The sequence below is a fragment of the Muntiacus reevesi genome, chromosome 7, assembly GCF_963930625.1.
Source record: "Muntiacus reevesi chromosome 7, mMunRee1.1, whole genome shotgun sequence".
Taxonomy (NCBI): Eukaryota; Metazoa; Chordata; class Mammalia; order Artiodactyla; family Cervidae; genus Muntiacus; species Muntiacus reevesi.
Window position 1 is genome coordinate 15,014,479 of NC_089255.1, and position 18,750 is coordinate 15,033,228.

The 18,750-nt window shown below is 49.7% G+C and overlaps 1 protein-coding gene across 1 annotated transcript in view; it reads right to left on the minus strand.

The window, feature by feature from the left end:
• ITGA11 (integrin subunit alpha 11) overlaps positions 1 to 18,750 on the minus strand; it is a 129,975-nt gene that overhangs the window by 17,394 nt on the left and 93,831 nt on the right. Inside the window, exons 12-19 of the mRNA XM_065940826.1 lie at positions 16,772 to 16,920; positions 13,411 to 13,551; positions 12,944 to 13,147; positions 11,678 to 11,808; positions 6,944 to 7,110; positions 5,438 to 5,580; positions 4,049 to 4,159; positions 585 to 670 (exon numbers count right to left, since the gene is read on the minus strand). Of these exons, the coding sequence (XP_065796898.1) occupies positions 585 to 670; positions 4,049 to 4,159; positions 5,438 to 5,580; positions 6,944 to 7,110; positions 11,678 to 11,808; positions 12,944 to 13,147; positions 13,411 to 13,551; positions 16,772 to 16,920 (1,132 nt within the window). The remainder of the gene's footprint in view (positions 1 to 584; positions 671 to 4,048; positions 4,160 to 5,437; positions 5,581 to 6,943; positions 7,111 to 11,677; positions 11,809 to 12,943; positions 13,148 to 13,410; positions 13,552 to 16,771; positions 16,921 to 18,750) is intronic.

Here is an 18,750-nt window from a genome sequence, read left to right on the forward strand (position 1 = left end):
AATTGTGTTATACTATTTCCATTTATAGTATATGTTTATCTAATCATCTCTAGTTGAATAAAAGTTAAGCATAAATTTTTTGAAAATACATTACAAAAATTTAAAATAGGATCATTATTTTCCCTTATCTGCTAGTTTATTTCTTCCGTGGGATCATGATCACCCTGCTCATCTCCTGCTAACTCCTTAGCATTGAGCCCAAGTGGTCAGTCCAAGGACCTTACAAGTCACCTAGTCTGGGGGTTGCATGATGAACACGGAACGCTAGGTCTTCAGTCTCCACCTTTTCTCAGCTTATAGTGTAGAAAGGATTCTTTCTCTAAACAAAGTTTGAGGAGGTTGGATTAGACTAACTATCCACTTTAGAGAGGCGTTCACTTACGCCCAGAGAGGGCTAGGCATTTCCCTGAGGTGACACAGGAGTTAGAGGCAGAGCCTAAGCTAGACCCATGCTCCAAGTTCAGTGTTTGGTCCTTGCTGCCTATGAGAAGCCTGTGCAAGATTGTCACCCAGGGCCCTGGAAGCCCAGATCCCAGCAGGGGAGCGAAAGGAGTCAGGGTGGAGAGGTAGAGGAACCAACTCACATGGCTGTGGGCAGGTCACTGCGGGCATCTAGCAGGAGGTCAGGGACACAGTGCTCATCCTCATTGCAGCCGTTCCAGAAGGGCACCTGGGCCAGGGAGAGGCAGGTGTGGGTGGCTGGAAAGGGCACCCACAGCCTCCAGCCCGTCTTCCCGGTGGGTCAGCCCTTACTCTCACAGCACACCAGCTCCTCTCTCTGTGGCACTAGACACGGGCTTTGGTTTTCCTGCCCTTTTCACAGATACCATACTGCTTTTGATCATGGTTTCGCATAGACAGTCCTTTCTTTAGAACGTGGCTCAAAACTCAACTCATCCTGGGTCCCCTTCAATCCTCTAATCAAGGTACCAGCACAGAAGACCCTCTTACCTGATGCCAGGCAACACTGATTGAGTGCTTACTGTGGGGAGGAAGCTTTCTGGTCCTGGGGGTAAAGGATGAGGGATATGCCACCTCTTTCCCTCAACTCATGGGGAAGATGGGTGTATGAACAAATAATTACAGTGTGAAATATGCAAAATCTGTATGAGAAATAGAAGCGGCAGACGGAGGAAGGAGCAATCTTGGCCCATGATGGTTGAGAAGGCTTCACAGACGTGACAGTAGCTCAGAGTTCCAGAGGAGGACTGAGTTAACTGGATGGACCAGGGGGAGGGTAGTCTGGGAAGACGGATGAGTCTGTGCAAAGGGCCTGAGGCCTGAGGCAGCAGGGTAAGTTTGGGAAATAATGGTTATTTAATGTTGCTGCAGTAAGGGGTGCAGGAGACGGAGAGATGGCTGGAGTCATGTCCTATAGCGTTGTGGGGGTGGTGTCTTGCAACTGATAGGAATCACTGACCGCTTTCAGCTGCGGCTGTCCTCCTAGACATGCATGTCGAAGACCCTACTGAGGAGGCTGCTGCAATGTTCACATAAGAGATGACGACGGTGTTGGTGTGGTCGTGGATGTGCAGAGTGGGAAACAGGTTAGGAACCTCAGAGGCAGAGCAGCAGGACCTGGAGTTCATCAGGACTAAGGGAGAAAAGGGTCCCGGACGTTGGCCAAGTTTCCTTTTGGGTGTCTGAAAGGATGGTTACACCATTTATTTATAAGTGGAGGGGTTATTGGAGGCGATCAGTTTGGGGCAGACTGAGTTTGAAGTGCCTGTGACCCATCCAGGGAGAAGTGCTCAGCGGGTGGGTGGGTGTTCAAGTCACGGGAGGGGAAGCTGGTGTCACCGAGGCCAGGTATACCTTACAGTCACTGACTTCTCAGAGGGGAGCCCCCTGAAAGTGTCAGCCACTCAATCATGTCTGACTCTTTGTGACCCCATGGTCTGTAGCCCGCCAGGCTCCTCTGTCCTGGGGATTCTCTAGGCAAGAATACCAGAGTGAGTTGCCATTCCCTTCTCCAGGGGATCTTCCCCATCCAGGGATCGAACCCAGGTCTCCTGCATTGCAGGCAGATTCTTTACTGTCTGAGCCACCAGGAAAGCCCTCTCTCAGATCCATGTATTCTTGCTTTAGACACATTTCTATCAACCCTGCTCCTCAGCTTCCCCATCCCGTGGTGGATTTGTAGCTTGAAGCAGCCAGCAAGGAAGACAGCATAGCTATACAAAGGAGGGCAAATCGAGGCATTCAATGACAGGACAGAACTCCAGACACTTCGGAAGCCCTCAGGGGCTTCACGGTATTCTAGCTTCTGCATTCACCTTGGTGATTTCAAGTCTCCAATGAAATACGCCCCACCCTTGCCCAGCATACTGTTTAAGTGTGAAAACTATAGAATAACCCTCAGAAAAATTTCTGTCCACTTGATTAAAAGGGATAATTTAACATGATAAGCATCTGTTATACTCAATTGTATGGAATGGCTCATTCTCCCCAGAGGCAAGATTTTATGGGTGGGCAGTGAGGAGAAGCTAAATAAGAACTTGTAGCAGAGAGAAGGGAAGAATGCTTCTAATTTGCTGGAGGCTAGAAATCTATATTAACAAGATTTTGAGACATTTAGCTGCTATCCAAAGCCCTTGGTAATATGCCCAGACTGACTGTTTCAGCTCTATTTCTCATCTTTTCTTTACACATCCCTTCATCCTGCTTGTTTCCACATCCACACCTTGGCTATGCTGTCAGCTTTCCTGGAATAAAAGCCTGTTGTCCCCATCTCATGTCTATTAAAGGACCAGGGGAAGGCCACCACCTCCAGGAATCCCCCCTCCCTATCATCTGATTGCATGATGACACTTCCTATGAGCTTACTCCTATTCTGACTTGGCCTATGACCTGGATCACCACCTTGCATCCGTATCATCAGCATCAGAGAAAACCTTGCCCATTCATCTGCCATGGACTTCAACCAGCTTGTAGAATGAGTGACTCATACCCGCTCATGAGCTCTAGTGGTTTGTAACGACTGTGGTGGGAAAAATACTAAGGTTCAGTGTATCCAGCTTTCCCCTGCTCAATAAGGAGGATTCCAGCCTTGCCAGGCCAGTATCACCCCCCTCTCCTGAACTGCATTTTCAGACACTCTCACTTACACGTTTGTGACTCAGAATCAGGAGAAGAGGGAAGGTGTGAAGGTGGGTGGTAGGTGGTGAGATGTGGCAGCTCTGGGAAGAAGAAGGAGCTGGGGGAGGCTGATGGGGGAGAATGGGAACAGAGATCTTCAGAAACCTTGCTGTTGACTATCCAGTGTTTTTATGTTGGAGAAACACAAGAGAGCATGTGAGTAATTCTGAGATTGTTTGCTGGCTGGGTTCTATATAAATTCTCAGGGACAGTGTAGAGGCTGGAACTCACGGGTCACGGCCTTAAGACCACTGTGGGATATTTGAAAGTTGTTTCCTAGATCCTCAGGGTTTATTTTGCCTGCTCTCCTAGAACAGATTAGATCGAACTGATAACTACCTGATGTTTTCTTTGTGAGGGATTTATCTGGAGTTGCAGAGGTAGGGAGCATCTGAATATGAGATACCAGACAATTCCAACATTCCTAGAGCCAGGGATTGAAAAATGTGGATTGAGGGGTGTGCAGGGCCATTGATGAGGCTAAAACGACTTATTTTTGGCATACTTGGAGCTGGGAGGACTGTCAATAAGTCGATCATTCAACCAGTGCGGACCAGGCTCTGTGGTTGAATCACTCTCTGGCCTCTAATGTCCTCATTTGTAAATGAGGGAGGTGGCGATTGAGAACTAAAATCCCTCTGGTCCTTTGACTCTCTGGTTCCATGCTGGGCTCACTCTCTGCTGGGGATATAGAAAACCTCAAAGGCTGGGTCCTTACCCTTAAGAAACTGCTCAACACAGGTCACGAGGAAGGAGGGAAGGACATGCTGGGGGTCTGTGGGGCATGAGATGGGAAGGTGTAGCAGGAGAAGAACTCACGTGTGCCCTCACAAAGCCTGGGCTTCTGGGAGGAGGCGAGTGCTGGGGTGGGGTATGTGCCAGAGCTGCTTCCCCGGGTGCCAGGACATACCGAGACCCTGAGGGTCGTGGGCCAGCCGTCATCCAGCATGGGGCCGTAGTCGGGGTCCTCCAGGGAATACTCGATCGAGAAGGTCACTGGCTTCACGTAGTCAGCGGTGTCCTGTGTGGGAGGAGACGAGGATGGGGTGAAGGCAGAGGGAACATTCATGCCTGGGCCAGGGCCACTGAGAGAGAACTGTCATCTCCCTGAACTGGGAGGAAGCAACTTGTCAGCCCTGAGCATGAGTCCATGGAGCCTAAGCATCTGTGGGTGGACAGAGGTTCCCAGATGGGTCTGTAGCTGGCATGTGTGCCTCCTGGAAAGGGCCCTTGGGTCCGTGTATGCCAGCCCCACTGCCTGCATGTTCCACCAACTCCGGCTCATCCTTCAAGGCTGGGAACCTGTGTCTTCAAACCCCCAGCCTCTAGGAAGCCAGACAGCAGCAACACGTGCCCACACTCTGTTCAGACTGTTGCTGACACTCTTGCATTGCATCCTAACTATGTGATTGTGTATTAGTCCTAGTCCCTCAGAAGCCTCTTAGCACTGTCCTAGCACTGTGACAAGCTTATAATCAATGTGTCAAATCAACAAAAGAAGACACATGAATAGGGGCATTCAGGGGATGCTTAGAGCTGGATGAAAAATCCCTGACTGTCTCATGGAGCCCAAATCTTGACATGAGTGGCTTCCTTGTGTTAAGGCATATCTAATAAGTTCCCAGATAATGATGTTCCCCACTTTGAGAACACAGACACACCATAGAGGCAACACATTAACAGACGCTAGGACTCCTTATTTTTCTGATCTTTGCTCATTGGACACTGAGGCCAAGCGGGCTCTGAGTGTTCCCTGTCTGTGTCTCCAAGACTGGAGCTGTGGCTGGGTCTCTGGAGTTTCTGGGTGGAGGAATTGGCCCCCACTGGTTCCCCCCTCTGCCAGGCTGGCGTCTGTTCCTCCCCCCAGCCTTTTCATGCCACTGGTCCACCTTCCTTGGTCTTCATTTTCAGCTGATGCCTGCTTATCCCTTCCTTCTGAGCCATGGCCCCTGACCCCCATCCTCTCTGTAAGACATCACTGAGCTGACCTCCCTCCTTGGATTTCACCCCCTGCTTAAGCAATGGTGGGCATCTGGGAGATGGCAAAGGGGATTTCAGATGAGGGTCCAGTGAGGTGGGGAAGCAGGGTGACCCAGTGGCCTCTGCTCTGGGGTATGAGTGTGGGTGACCAAGGTCCAGGACACTGCTCCCTGCTGGCCTCCTGAGGTCTGCTGGGGGCTCAGCACCAGCCTGGCACCAGCTGAACTCTCTGCCTCTCCATGGCAGCACCTCCTCCACCTCTGCTCCCTTCCTGGAGGAGCCTGGGCTCTGCTTCTGGGCTGCAGGGCATCCGGCTCACCAGTACATGGAAGTTGATCCGCTCACAGTGTTCCTGGCCAGAAGAGAGCAGGGCGGCCCTGTTGGTATACCGGTCGCCGCCCTCATCCAGGTGGGCCCGCGGTGTGTACCGCCTCTCATCCATGGTGGCATTATACCTGATGCCTGGAGGAAGGAGAGGGCAAGACCATGGAGCTGAAGCCACCTTTCCACCAAAGACTGTTTACTTCCCCTTACAAATAGCCTTTGGAAAGTCAGCCTCCTCCAGGAAGCCCTCCAGGATGGCCAAAGAAGACCTACTCCTCCCCCCTCATAAAGCTCGTGTAGGCAGGAAACTCCCACATGGAGAGCAAGCAAAACAGTGAGAAAAGCCAAAGGAAGGAACTAAAGAGAAGAGGGAGGCAGACGAAGGAGAAAGGAAGATGGAATTGACAGTGAAGGGATAAAGAAAGAGGAAGAGATGAAGGGGAGAGTGAACGCAGTGGAAGAGGTGAGGAGACAGTATAGGCGTCACGGTGGAGTCACGGGCCCCTTCTGGAGTCAACACAGCTCTGACCCTCTCCTGTCACCTTCCTAGGTCTCGCCCTCAGCTCTGGGATCCTGTCGGGCCTGGATCTGAGTGTCTGCAGGTGGCAGTTCCCATCACACTAGGGAAGACTGGCCAGGCCCTGCCCACCAGCTCCTCAAACCTAAGACTGTTCTGAGGTTAAAGATTGCATTCTCCTCCCTTTCAACTGGGTTGATCTTTTGCTAAATGTAAGAAAAACCCAGCCCCTTCTCTGGTACCCCAGCAGCACTCTGGGTGTGCCAGGTTCTCGGTATCATTCTCCCTTCATAGAAGATGAAAGGACACCACCACCCAGGCTTGCCTTTGCTCTCATCTTCCTTGTGGAACACCCAGTTTTTAATTGTCTGATTGGTCCTCCTTGGCTGAGAAGCTCTCTGTGGTCCAAGTTTCTTGCACAGGCCTAGTCTGGTCCTGGAACCTGCAGGGGCCATTTTCTGGGGATGACTGGGCCCAGGGCTGTCACAAGCCAGTGTTTGATCCCAGCCTTGGCTGAGAGTGAAGGACCCTCAGAGGGAAACTGTCCTGCTGTGGACTCAAACTCACTCTGAGCAGAAGCCACTGCTACTTGGGTCTTTAGCCACCTGATCCCCTGTTTCAGATCCCTCAAGGGTCTGACTCTTTCTTTGAATCTGACTTCACAGCTTCTACACCCTAAGCTATTGGGCTGCTTCTGGTCCCCTGTTCTGATTCATACACTATCTCAGACTGTTTCCACCTTCCCCAGCCTCTCCCACATTGGTCACCCCTGCTCACTGCCATCCTCTTCCTGGCATGAGACCCCCTCTCTGCCCTTTGGAATGAGAGCACTGAATGGGCATCTAGAAGTCATCAAATGGGGCTCTAGGTGTGACCCTGGCACTCAAAACCCATTTCAGCAAAAGCCCAGATTTAGAAACAGAGCAAACACAAAGTCCTCGGGGAGAGACTGGAGCGGCGGGAGTGGGGAGGGGCCGGATTTACCGACTGTCGCAGTTTGGTAATGGGGTGCCAGGAAGACGGGCGTGAAGCAGAGGAAGGCAGCCAGGCAGGTGGCATCTCTGCCACTGCGTTTGCAATCCCTGTGAAAGATGTTGATCTTGGATGGCTCAAAGTGGAGGCTGGCATTGATCTGAACCACAGGGCGGGACCTGCAGGAGGAGGGAGAGACGCAGGGGTGGGCAGGGTGCAAGGCTGCCCTGCTGGGACCTGGGGGAAGGTGGAGAACCAGATGGAATGGGGTCTCTAAAACCACCACTGGAGGGTGAGGTGGTGATGGGGCCTGCAGAGAGGGGCTCTGGTGTCACAGGATTGGGCAAAAATGTGCACAAGTAGATGAAGGGCAGGCTAAGTAATCTCATAGCCCCTCAAGGCAACCCTTCATCATTTTCCTAGGAGCTGTACTCGCTACAGACCATACTGACATCCTTTTGCCTCCTCATCACATCAACCCTGCATGTCCATTACAGTAATCTGGAGAGCTTAAAAAACTCCTGATGCCTGAACTAGAACAAAACATTTTAAAATTTGTATGGAAATACTAAAGACCCCAAATAGCCAAAGCAATTCTGAGAAAGAAAAACAGCTGGAGGAATCAGGCTTCCTGACTTCAGACTACACTACAAATGTACAGTAATCAAAGCAGCATGGTACTAGCACAAAAACAGAAATATAGATCAATGGAACATGACAAAAAGCCTAGAAATAAATCCACACACCTATGGTCAATTCTTTACCAGCTGAGCCACAGGGAAGCCCAAAATCACTGGAATGGGTAGCCTATCCCTTCACCAGCAGATCTTCCCAACCAGGAATCAAACTGCAGTCTCCTGCATTGCAGGTGGATTCTTTACCAGCTGAGCTACCAGGGAATCCCTATGGTCAATTAATCTATGACAAAAGAGGCAAGAATATACAGTAGAGAAAAGACAGTCTCTTCAATAAATGGTATCAGGAAAAGTGGACAGCAACATGCAAAAAAAAAAAAAAAAAGAAACTAGAATATTCTCTAACAGCATATACAAAATGGATTAAAGACCCAAATGTAAGATTTGTGTTTTCCTGTGAACACATTTCAAGATGTTTTCCTATGTTAGAGGACAATATAGCCAGGATACTCTGACATAAATTACAGTAATATCTTTTTGGATCCACTTCCTAGAGTAATGAAAATAAAAACAAAAATAAACAAATGAGACTAGTTAAAAGCTTTTGCATAGCAAAGGAAATTATAAATAAAACAAAAAGACAACCCACAGAATGGGAGAAAATATTTGCAAATGAAGTGATGGACAAGGGATAAATCTCCAAAATATATGAAAAACTCATGTAGCTCAATATCAAAAAAGCAAACAACACAATCAAGAAATGAGCAGATATAAACAGACATTTCTTCAAAGAAGACATACAGATGGCCAAAAAGCACAATAAAAGATGTTTAACATTTCTAATTACTAGAGAAATGCAAACCAAAATTACAATGAGGTATCACCTCACACTGGTCAGGATGGCATCATCAAAAAAATCTACAGACAATAAATGCCAGAGAGGGTGGGGAGAAAATGGAACCCTCCTTCATTGTTGGTGGTAATATAAATTGGTACCCCAGTATGAAGGTTCCTTAAAAAACAAAAAATAGAACTACTATATGATTCAGCAGTCTCACTCCTGGGCATATATCCAAAGAAAACCGTAATTCAAAAAGATACACACACCCCAGTGTTCACTGCAGCACTGTTTACAATAGCCAAGACAAGGAGGCAACCTAAATGTCCATCAACAGATGACTGGATGAGGAAAATGTGGTGTATGTACATACATATATATATGGAATATAAAATGGAATATTACTCATCCATAAAAAATAATGAAATAACAATATTTACAGCAATATGGATGGACCTAGAGATTACCATAGTAGATGAAGTCAGAAAAAACCAAATATAAGATATCACTCATGTGGACTCTAAAATAGATACAAATGAATTTATTTACAAAACAGAAACAGACTCACAGCCTTCAAAAACAAACTTGCAGTGACCAAACAGTAAAGATGGAGGGGAGGGATAAACTGGAAATGTTTGGAATTAATGAATATATAGTACTATATATTAAATAGTCAACAAGACCCTACTGTATAGCATAGGAAACTCTATTCAATATTCTGTAATAACCTCTATGGGAAAAAACTCTGAAAAAAAATGTACATATGTATATGTATAACTGAATCATTTTGCTGTACACCTTGAAACACAACATTGTATATCAACTTTACTATAAAAACTAAAAAATCCTGATCCCCAAATTGCTCTCCACGTCAAATCAAACCAGAGTCAGCATCAACATGTCTTAAAGCAATGCTTCTCTGACTTTAGTATATTTGCACATTTCCTGGGGATCTTGCTAAAAAGCAGGCCTGGGATTTCTAGCAAGCTCTCAGGTGATGTTAGTGCCGTTGGTACCTGAACCACACTTTGGAGAACGTGGGTGTTACAGCACTCCAGGTGATTCCAATGTGCAGCCAAAGGAGAAAACGACTCAGTTCTAGAGACTCCCCACTCATCCACTCAGTCCAACACTGCCCCATCCAGGCAGTCAAGGAAACATGAATTTACTGTCGAATTGACTAAGTCAAACAGAGTTAGGGAAGGAAACTATTGCCTCTCCAAACCATGTATTTATATAAAAAGAAACAAGTATAGTGAGTTTTACTTGCTTCAGAGTTCTAGCATGATTATCTGTGCTAATACCCTGCTCTTCTTAGTGTAAGGGGGATGGCGCCTCCTCTGTGCTGTGGAGTGAGAAGGGTAGGTTTGAGTCTCGGCTCCTACTGGACAGACCATGTGATCTCTCTGACCGGGAATTGTGAGAATCAAAGTACATAAGTGAGAATGCCCTTCGACATTGCAGAATGCTGTGTAAATATAATGGCTTATATCAGCGGTTCTCAGACTTAGGTGCCTACTGGAAGCGCACACCTGGAGAGTCTTTAAATGACTGAGTCCTTGACCTAGAAATTCTACTTTAAGTGGTCTGGGTAAAGCCTGGGTAATGAGAGGTTTAAAAGCTCCCAGGTGATGCTAATGGCAGTCATGTTTGAGATCCAGGGAGTTTGACTCTAAATTTCCCCTAGAGGGCTCCAGCCCACAGTTTCAGCGCCACTCAGGTAGCACTTAGGTTTAGACATCACAAGCTAGGGCTTGACTAAATCCACTCTGTGGGACCGATTCTTCCAGTGTATCTTGTTTCCTGTAAAGAACGTAGTTTGTGTGTTGCCCCACAGACCCGGGAGACAATGTCTACCCGCTAACCTGGGCCTTGTTCACCTGTCTTGCTCCCTGGCTGGAACCAAAGCAGTGAATACATTTAGCCCAAGCTGCTGTCGCTACTAAAGACCTAATATCCCCTGCAGAGGATCCTTCAAAGAAGGACCTGCGGAGAAGGCCTTCAAAGAGAGACAGGCTGTGGCGCCAGTGAAACTTCTGGGCTGGACCTGCGGAGACCCCGCTTCCTCAGTGCTGCCCGCAGGAGTGGGGCAGCTGGCACTTGGGCCATGGCACTGGCGGGACACTAGGAGCTCGCAGACACACTGCTCCCCGTTGCTCCCCTAAGGGGCTGCTGTAGAAAGCAGAGGCTGAATTCTTTCTGCCTCTCTGGAGATGCTGGAGCAGGGAGCTGCCCAGGGCCTGAGCCTGCATCTCATTAGCTACTTGCCTCTCCACTCTCTCTCCTCTCCTGCTTCAGTCTCCCTGGACCCTCACTTCTGCTTCTGGGACTGAAGCCCCTCCCACAGCAGTGCAGATGCACAAGCTTTATAGCCTCAAGCTCTGTTTTCTAGGGAACCTGGACTAAGACATTTCCTGAGTGGAATGTAATATTCTTGAGGACTAAGAACATAAAGATTCTCCCCACGAAGTCATCAGCTATCTCTGTTTAATATCTTTCTTAAGTTGTATGAAATATGTGATTGCACTTACATAGAATTATATGCAGATGGTAAAAGACTGGTAGGGAAATATGCCAAAATATTAATAGTGGTAACATTAAGGTGATGAAACTATGAGTGATTTATTTCTCAAATTTTCTCTAAGTTATTGTATTTATAATAAAAGTATCAACATATAGAAAATTAGCTCAAATTAAAGTTTTTTTTTTGGCTCAAAAAGTAGCTGACACATCACACGATAGAACAGATGGACTTTTAGAAAACCTTTTTTTTTTTTTTAAGTTTCAGACCATTGCTTAACACAGACCCCAAGTACAAATGCATGACAAATATCTGATGGAATGGTACAGAAATGAGGCCCTGAGAAAGGAAACCAGGGGTCAGAAGGGGTTTGGAGGAAAGAAATCTTTCACACTAGGGGAGAAGGAGATGCTCCCAGCTGAGAATGTCCTCAGCCTGTCCCTTTAAAAGAAGCTAAATGGGAGAAATGCCCCAGTAATCAGAACTTTTAGGAAAAAGTCAAAGGGGGTTTTTAGTCCCTAAATAGCTCTAAAATCCCTGAACCCCACTGAGAAGAGGGATTTGGACTTCAAAGTAACTTACAGTGATTCCATAAAAAGGAAATTTGTAGTCACAATGGGATAAGAATAGGGTGAATTTGGCCAACAGTGATTAAAGACAAGAGACAAAGAGTCTAAAGCGTGTCTTTTAAACCCTGTATCCATCAGGACCCTCAAGAGAGCCCAAGAATCGTGAAAAATGGGGGAACCAACCACAAAATCACGGCGTTGCCAAGTGCGCCCACTGCCAGGTCAACGAGTCCGTCCTCATCGAGGTCCAGTTGCCCGTGAATGCTGCAGCCAAAATACTGGAGGCCAGGAGCCAGCTCTGAGGCGGTGATTCTCTGTAGGAAGTGGAAGGAAAGAGCTGGGTGTGGGCACCCTAAGGAGTAGATACAACTGGGAGCCCTGGAGACAGCCTGTTTGAAACTATCAGGAAACTTCCTCAGCCCAAAGCTATCTCCTCTCCTCGTCTGTTTTGGAACCTGAAATTTCTACCATTAAGTCATTCTTTTGGATTAAAATAATGTGTCATAAAAGGGTTCTCCCCTGAGGAGGGAAAGGGGGGAATGATGGGGTAGGAGATAAGAAATACAAACTATTATGTATAAAGTAAATAAGATATGAAGATATACAACACAGGGGATCTAGCCAATGTTTTATAATAACTATACATGGAATATAACCTTTAAAAATTGTGAACCACTCTGATGTACATCTGTAACATATAATATTGTACATCAACTATTTAAGAAAAGAATTCCCCATAGGATGTAAGTACACATTACATGGCAGGTAATTACATTACATGGTACATGGCAGATACATCACTATCTCTAAGTGTGGTGTACTAGGCTATCTTACTAATAAAATAGGCAAAAGTGATGAGCCTGAGGGGAAGCCTGAGGGAGCTTGGGATGGCTCACTCTTGGGGACAGCACTGTTTCTAGCCTGAGGCATTTTCAGAGAAGAGGAGCCCAAATAGGCCTTCTCCATTCATTTGTTCAGCTGTGTCCGACTCTTTGCAACTCCATGGACTGTAGCCCTGGCGGTTCCTCTGTCCATGGGACTTCCCAGGCAAGAATACTGGAGTGGGGTGCCATTTCCTTCTCCAGAGGATCTTCCCGGACCAGGAAACGAACCAGCATCTCCTGTGTTGGGAGGCACGTTCTCTACCACTGAGCCATTAGGGAAGCCCCAGGTCTTCCCCACATGTAGTCAGTTGCATGAAAGCATGTGAGGGCCAGTGGGATTCAGGTCCTTGGGGGGGGGTTTGCTATTGCTGTTGTTGGGGAGATGAAGTTAAGCAGGGAGAAGGTATCCACAGGGGTGATGGGAAGGTCTTAAGACTAATTTCAACTTGCGGCAAGTAGAGCTAGGACAGATAGCAATCCTTTCCTGGGTGAGGACAGGGCATGAGCTACTAGGATTCCAAGTTCTAGCTCCATTCATTTTGGGGGTTGGGGTGGGGGGCATTACCTGCTTCGGTGTCTTCAGGATGCTGCCTTGGAAGCCATGGTAGATGTAGATGACGCCCCCGTGGTTGTCTTCCAGAGGGGCTCCCACCACCACATCGTTGTAGGAATCTTGATTGAGGTCCCGAACGGAGGCGATGGAGGAGCCGAACCGGGCGTTCTGGTAACCATGGGAATCCTTCAACGTTCCATTGTAAACAAACCGGTCCTGCAAAATCAGGGGCAGGAAAAGGCTCAGGGGGAGTTGGCAAGATCTCTCAGGGTCATGACCCACTCTGGCTGCACCATCCCTTCTGTGCTTCCCTGTTTCTTTCCCGTTACATAAACCCAACGACAGAGGAGGTTCCTCTCGTCTCCAGTCTGGCTCTGCAGGCATGCGCTGGCCTCCGCCTCCCAGTTTCCCTCATGGACACCTGATCAAGGCATGGGTCAGGTGCCCCTGGAAAGCTGGCCAGCATCCGCGCGCCGTACCTGTCTCAGGTTATAGACGTACACCCTGCCCCGCTCTCCGCCCTCGCTGAAGTACATGGGCGCGCCCACCAGCAGGACGTCAGTCACACCGTCTTCATCCACGTCCACCGAGGTGATCTCGCTCCCGTAGTAAGAGCCTATCTGCGGCACAGGGATGGGGAGGGGCATGGGGCTGGGCTGCTGAGAGGCCTCCCCTTACCAGTGGACAGCCTTTGACTCAGACTCTTTGCTGAAAAAATGAGCGAACTCCCACCAACCCTTTCCTCCTTAACCACTCCGCCACCACGTGACTTTCCATTATTTAACTTTTGTTGTTCAATTGCTAAGTCCTGTCTGACTCTTTGTGACCCCCATGGACTGCAGCACATCCTTCACTGTCTCCTGGAGTTTGCTCAAACTCATGTCCATTGAGTCAGGGATGCCATCCAACCATCTCATCCTCTTGCACCCTTCTCCTCTTGCCCTTAATCTTTCCCAGCATCAGAATCTTTTTCAATGAGTCGGCTCTTTGCATCAGGTGGCCAAAGTATTGGAGCTTCAGCATCACTCCTTCCAGTGAATATTCAGGTTTGATTTCCTTTAGGATTGGCTGGTTTGATCTCCTTGCAGTCCAAGGGACTCTCGAGAGTCTTCTCTGGCACCATAGTTTGAAAGCATCAATTCTTTGGCGCTCAGCCTTCCTTATGCTCCAACTGTCACATCCATACATGACTACTGGAAAAGCCATAGCTTTGACTATAGGGTATAGCACTCCAAATTATGCACATGCCAAACATGTTTAATCAGTCCTCTGTTGGACATTTAACTCATTTTCAATATTTTATTTTCCAAATAACTCTGGGCTTAGCACCTTGGGTGGTGACTTGTGGTTTCTTCTCAGTATTTGAGCGCTTAGGGTGATCCTCTCTCGCCTTGGGTGCCATGCTCCCAACTCAGAAACCTAAGGGTCCTCCTTGCTCCACTCCCATCTCTCCCACCTGCAGTCTCCCCACAAGTCCTCTTGGTGGATGCGAAACACGTCCCAAATCCACCTACTTCCCTCCTCCTCCGAAGCTTCTTCCTCAGGTGAGGCACCTTCCGAAGGACCCCCCCATCTCCAGACTGGCCCTCCAGCCCAGCCCTGTGGGGAGCTAGAGTGGCTTCCAGAAGCTGACCATGCCCCTTCCTTGCTTTGGGGGGGAATGTCCAAACTCTGCAGTGTGACCCTTCTGGACTGGCCTCCCTGCCTCCCCAGCCTTTGTCTCCCACCCTCTGGCTCCCACATTCCCCCGGACATACTAAGTGATTTCTCTTCTCCAAAAGCCCCCTGCTGTGGCGGGCTTCCCAGCTTCCCCTGTACATACTTTCCTTCAGCCTGTACCCTTTTCTCCTCCCCTCTCTCCAGGTCATGTCTATCGTCCTACAGGTCACTTCCTGTTCAAAGACACCCCTGGCCTTCCCCACTCCATCCCCTGCCGTGGGGGCCCCTTCTCCGTGCTCTCCCCCAGCCCTGTCCTCCTCCCCCCAGCACTGGTTCCCTCCACAGATGCCCCCAGCAGTGGGCACTGCTCCTGTCTCACTCCCTCCAGGCCTGGGTGCTGTGCCTGGCACGCAGGAGGTGCTCTATAAATGGTTATAGGAGCAAAGGGTTGCTCAGGAAAGAAAAGGAGCCCTTCCCAAGGACAGGCCCCGTGTGAGGCACTTTACAGCTTCATGCTGTCTTGGGAGAGATCATTGTCCTTATTTCACAGGGAAGGAACTGAAGCTCAGAGAATTTGAATCTCTAGCCCAAGGTCAGAAGGCCGGTCACAACCAAATTGGGTTGGAACTCTGATCCATCTGACATCCAAGCCCATGATTCTCCCTTTCTGGCTTGGGGTGTTTTCAGAAGAAATTCATCCTCAAGCATTAAGATCTTTTAACTCAGGAGAATGATAAAAAAAAAAAAAATACAGAAGAGGGAAAAAGGAAATTATAAACACGGTGTGGGGAGGGGAGAGATGTGCCTACGTGAAGTGATTAAGAGGCAGACAGAGAGCAGAGAGGGAGGCGGAGGGAAGTCTGTCTAAACATGTGGCCTCTGCTATATGGGTCACGGTGATTTGGAATCCACTTAACTTAGCTGCCTTCAGTGCTGCGGTTTCTCGTTTGGATGTTGGAGGCAGATCCAGGCAGTAAAAATATCATATATTCTTCGGCGAATTCCCTCCGGCTCTCAAGGTCTAACCTTGGATTCCTGAGAGCCGGCCACGGGTGAGGTATGGGCAGGCAGTGTGGAGCTCTGGGACCAGAGCAGCGCCCAGAGCCCCCAGTGCACTTGGGATGGGAAGAGGAATAGTGGAAGGATGGCTCCCTGCAGCTGGAGGGATGGAGGTTAGACCTGGCAAAGAGCGTGTCCTCATGGCCAAGGGCAGTGGAAGAGGCAGGAAATAGGGCTGTTCCCAGGCTCTGGAGCACCAGGGGCAAGCCAAGAATAACAGGAAGGACCTGGACAGGGCTCAGCTCAGCGCAGGGTGCCATGGATACGGGATGCTGCCAGGCAGGGGGGCCAAGGCCTTGTGTGGGGGTTGTTGGGGTCAGGAGGTAGCACAATTTAGGCAGCCCCACCAAGAGTCCAGGATTCTGAGCTTTACCCAGGGAATCTACCCAATAACCTTGGAAAAGCTGTGTTTCTTCTCAGGACCACGTTTTCCTGGGCTACTGAAATGACCTGTATCAGTGTTTCCTGATCTTTTCACCATCATTGACTTTAATCATAGCTTTCCCCCGTGCATTCAAGACCTTCTAACATGAGCCTCTTAGTAGCATGGCCTATTGCCCACCACGTCTTGGGGGGGGGGGGGCAGTGCTGTGACATTGGCGGTTGTACCTTTCTGCATCGTGCCCATTCCAGGGAAGGAAAGAAGTCGGCATCTTGGTGAACCCCTGGGGCCTTGCTGTGGGTGGAGGCATGACTCCTCCCACTTCTGGGAGCACCGAGGTGGCATGAGGAACATGAGTGACCCTTCAGATGCCTAGGGGCCTTGTCAGCCCAAGTGGGAAGTCACAGCCTGGATGTTGCCTCTGCCAGAGCCCTGAACTCTAGACACAACCAGAGAGATGCTGGTGGTCAGGGGCAGAGGTCTGGCTAGTGCGTCAGAGTCAAGGGCTCCATGAGTTCTCCCAGGTTCTCATTGCTACAGCAGGGTCTGAGATCTGGCTTTCTGGGGAGGGAGCATCAGCTCCCAGGTGGGTATAAAGAAGACATACACCCCTAGCCAGGAAGGATGCTTGTGGGTCTGGGGACAGTCCTGTGAGGGACGAGCTGAGTTGCAGTCCCTCCCAGCCTCACCATCCCATCTGTCCCACCTGTCGGCCCCGCCCCCAGCCCCCTCTGCGTTACCTGCTCGCCCTGCAGGGCCTGGTGGATGGTGAGGCTCCGGTTGTTGTGCATTGTGAACAGGATGACTTTGCCTGTGTGGTTGAACCGGGGGGCTCCGGCCACGTACACCCGCCCCTGCCTGGAGGACACGACCGATGTGACTGTGTACCCTGCCATGGGAGGAAACAGGCTGGTCTCCGGCCCCGCGGGCCTGGCGGCATGGATGGGCCGCTGCAGAGGGGCATTCAGAGCAGGCTGAGCAGATGGTAGTTCTAGACAGTAGTTCCCAGGCCTGGTTGAGGAGGCCTGGAAGAGGCAGGGCTTGGAACGGGCTGGTGGATGGTGCAGGGAACTCATTGCGCCCACCCTCTGCTGGAGGGCATCGAAAGAAGCCAGGTGGGGTCACTGAAAGGCATCACTGCCTGGAAAATGCACATCACCTGCTTCACTCGCCCTACAGGTGAGCATGTGAGGGAACAGGGAAGCGAGAGAACAAACCCTAGCCATACTTCTTTTTGTATTGAGCAGGCTTTGTTTCTGATCCCCACCAGTAGTCTCTCTGGGGACCAAGCAATGACCTCTTCATCACCAGAATGCCCTGCTAAGTGGTCCACCAAAAAATGAAGGGTTGGCTGTGCAGAGGCAAGGAGATGCTCTGCTCAGGGCATGGAAGTGGGGGGGGGGGTCACAGGGATTCCTGCAGCCCCAAAGCAGGGAGTGTCCACGCTTCTCTGCATCCACACACGTATGCCACTCAGAAGAGAACAAGACGGAAACCCAGGGGCTCTTTGGGAAACGCCCCCAATCCAAGTTCTTGGGATCTGTGCCTGGCCCCTGTGAGTTTCCAGTCAAGCACCCAGCTCTGGGGAGTGACTGTGCAGCGTCTTCAGACAACTCTCTTGAAAATGGGATCCTTGCAGGTATGCAAAGCCAAGAGTCCTACTTCCTGCCAGATGATTTGGAGAATGGATCCCAGTTTTTAAATGGGTATCAGGGCTTGCTGGCAATTCCTGGGTGCTTTCTGGGGAATGAGCGACTCCTTCTGCTGTGTATGCATGCCTGTGTGCATGCCTGTTAATATATGTGGGTAACTGTCTCTCGGGTCCCACCAGTTGCTTTCAGAGTGGCTGCGGGATGCACAGAAGCCAACCCACAGTGGCTGGGAGTGTCGGTGCCGTAGGGTGGGAAACTCTGGTTCTAGACACACCATCTTTGACTCTTGGAAAGGTATTCTGGGAAGTGAAGTAGGTGAGAGCAGGATATCGCATGGAGGGTGGCCAACAGGGCCGTGTATTCAGAGCAATCACAAAAATACAAGGATAGAGCAGGCTTAGCTTTGTGCGGTGGAGCAAGGGTTTCTTCTAAGCTGAGCCCTTAGCAGTATTACTGAGAGTGTTCTCATTGACCCCAGGCATTTGGGCTTCCCTTGAAAGAGGGACAGTGATAATGGGAGGGTCCTGGGGGCTGAATGTCCTGGGGGCAGGCAAGGGCCGACTCTCAAAGCTCTAAGCAGTGCTGAGAGCTTCCTGCTTCCCTGCTGTTTGCTGGCTGTGGTTGCAGTTCCCATGTGGCTCTCTGACCAGCAGGCAAGGCCACCCTGAAAGCTAGAGAGCCTCCCTGAAGGCCTGGGGCCGGAAGTCCATCAGCTTCCCCAGTGTGGAGGCGGAGAACCTGGCCTCCCCGTCTCCTTCCCCAAACTCCCCATCTCCCTTGGGGCACAGAGGGAGGAATCTTCCAGAGGTCCCCCACAGTGCCCTCACTGGATGAACCCCCAGAGAGAGGAGGAGCAGAAAGGCTCTCCTTCCGGACTTCCACCCAAGGAGGAACCATGGTTGGGCCTCATGAAGGGTCTTCTGGGAGGAGGAACGACCTTCCCACCACGGAGAGGCCCACTGCCTACTTAGTTCAGGGAGAAGTGGGGTCTGAGGCTGCATTGGTGATAACTTCACAGCTGGTAGACTTGGCTCAGAAACTCAGACTTACAAACAATGGGAGCCCTT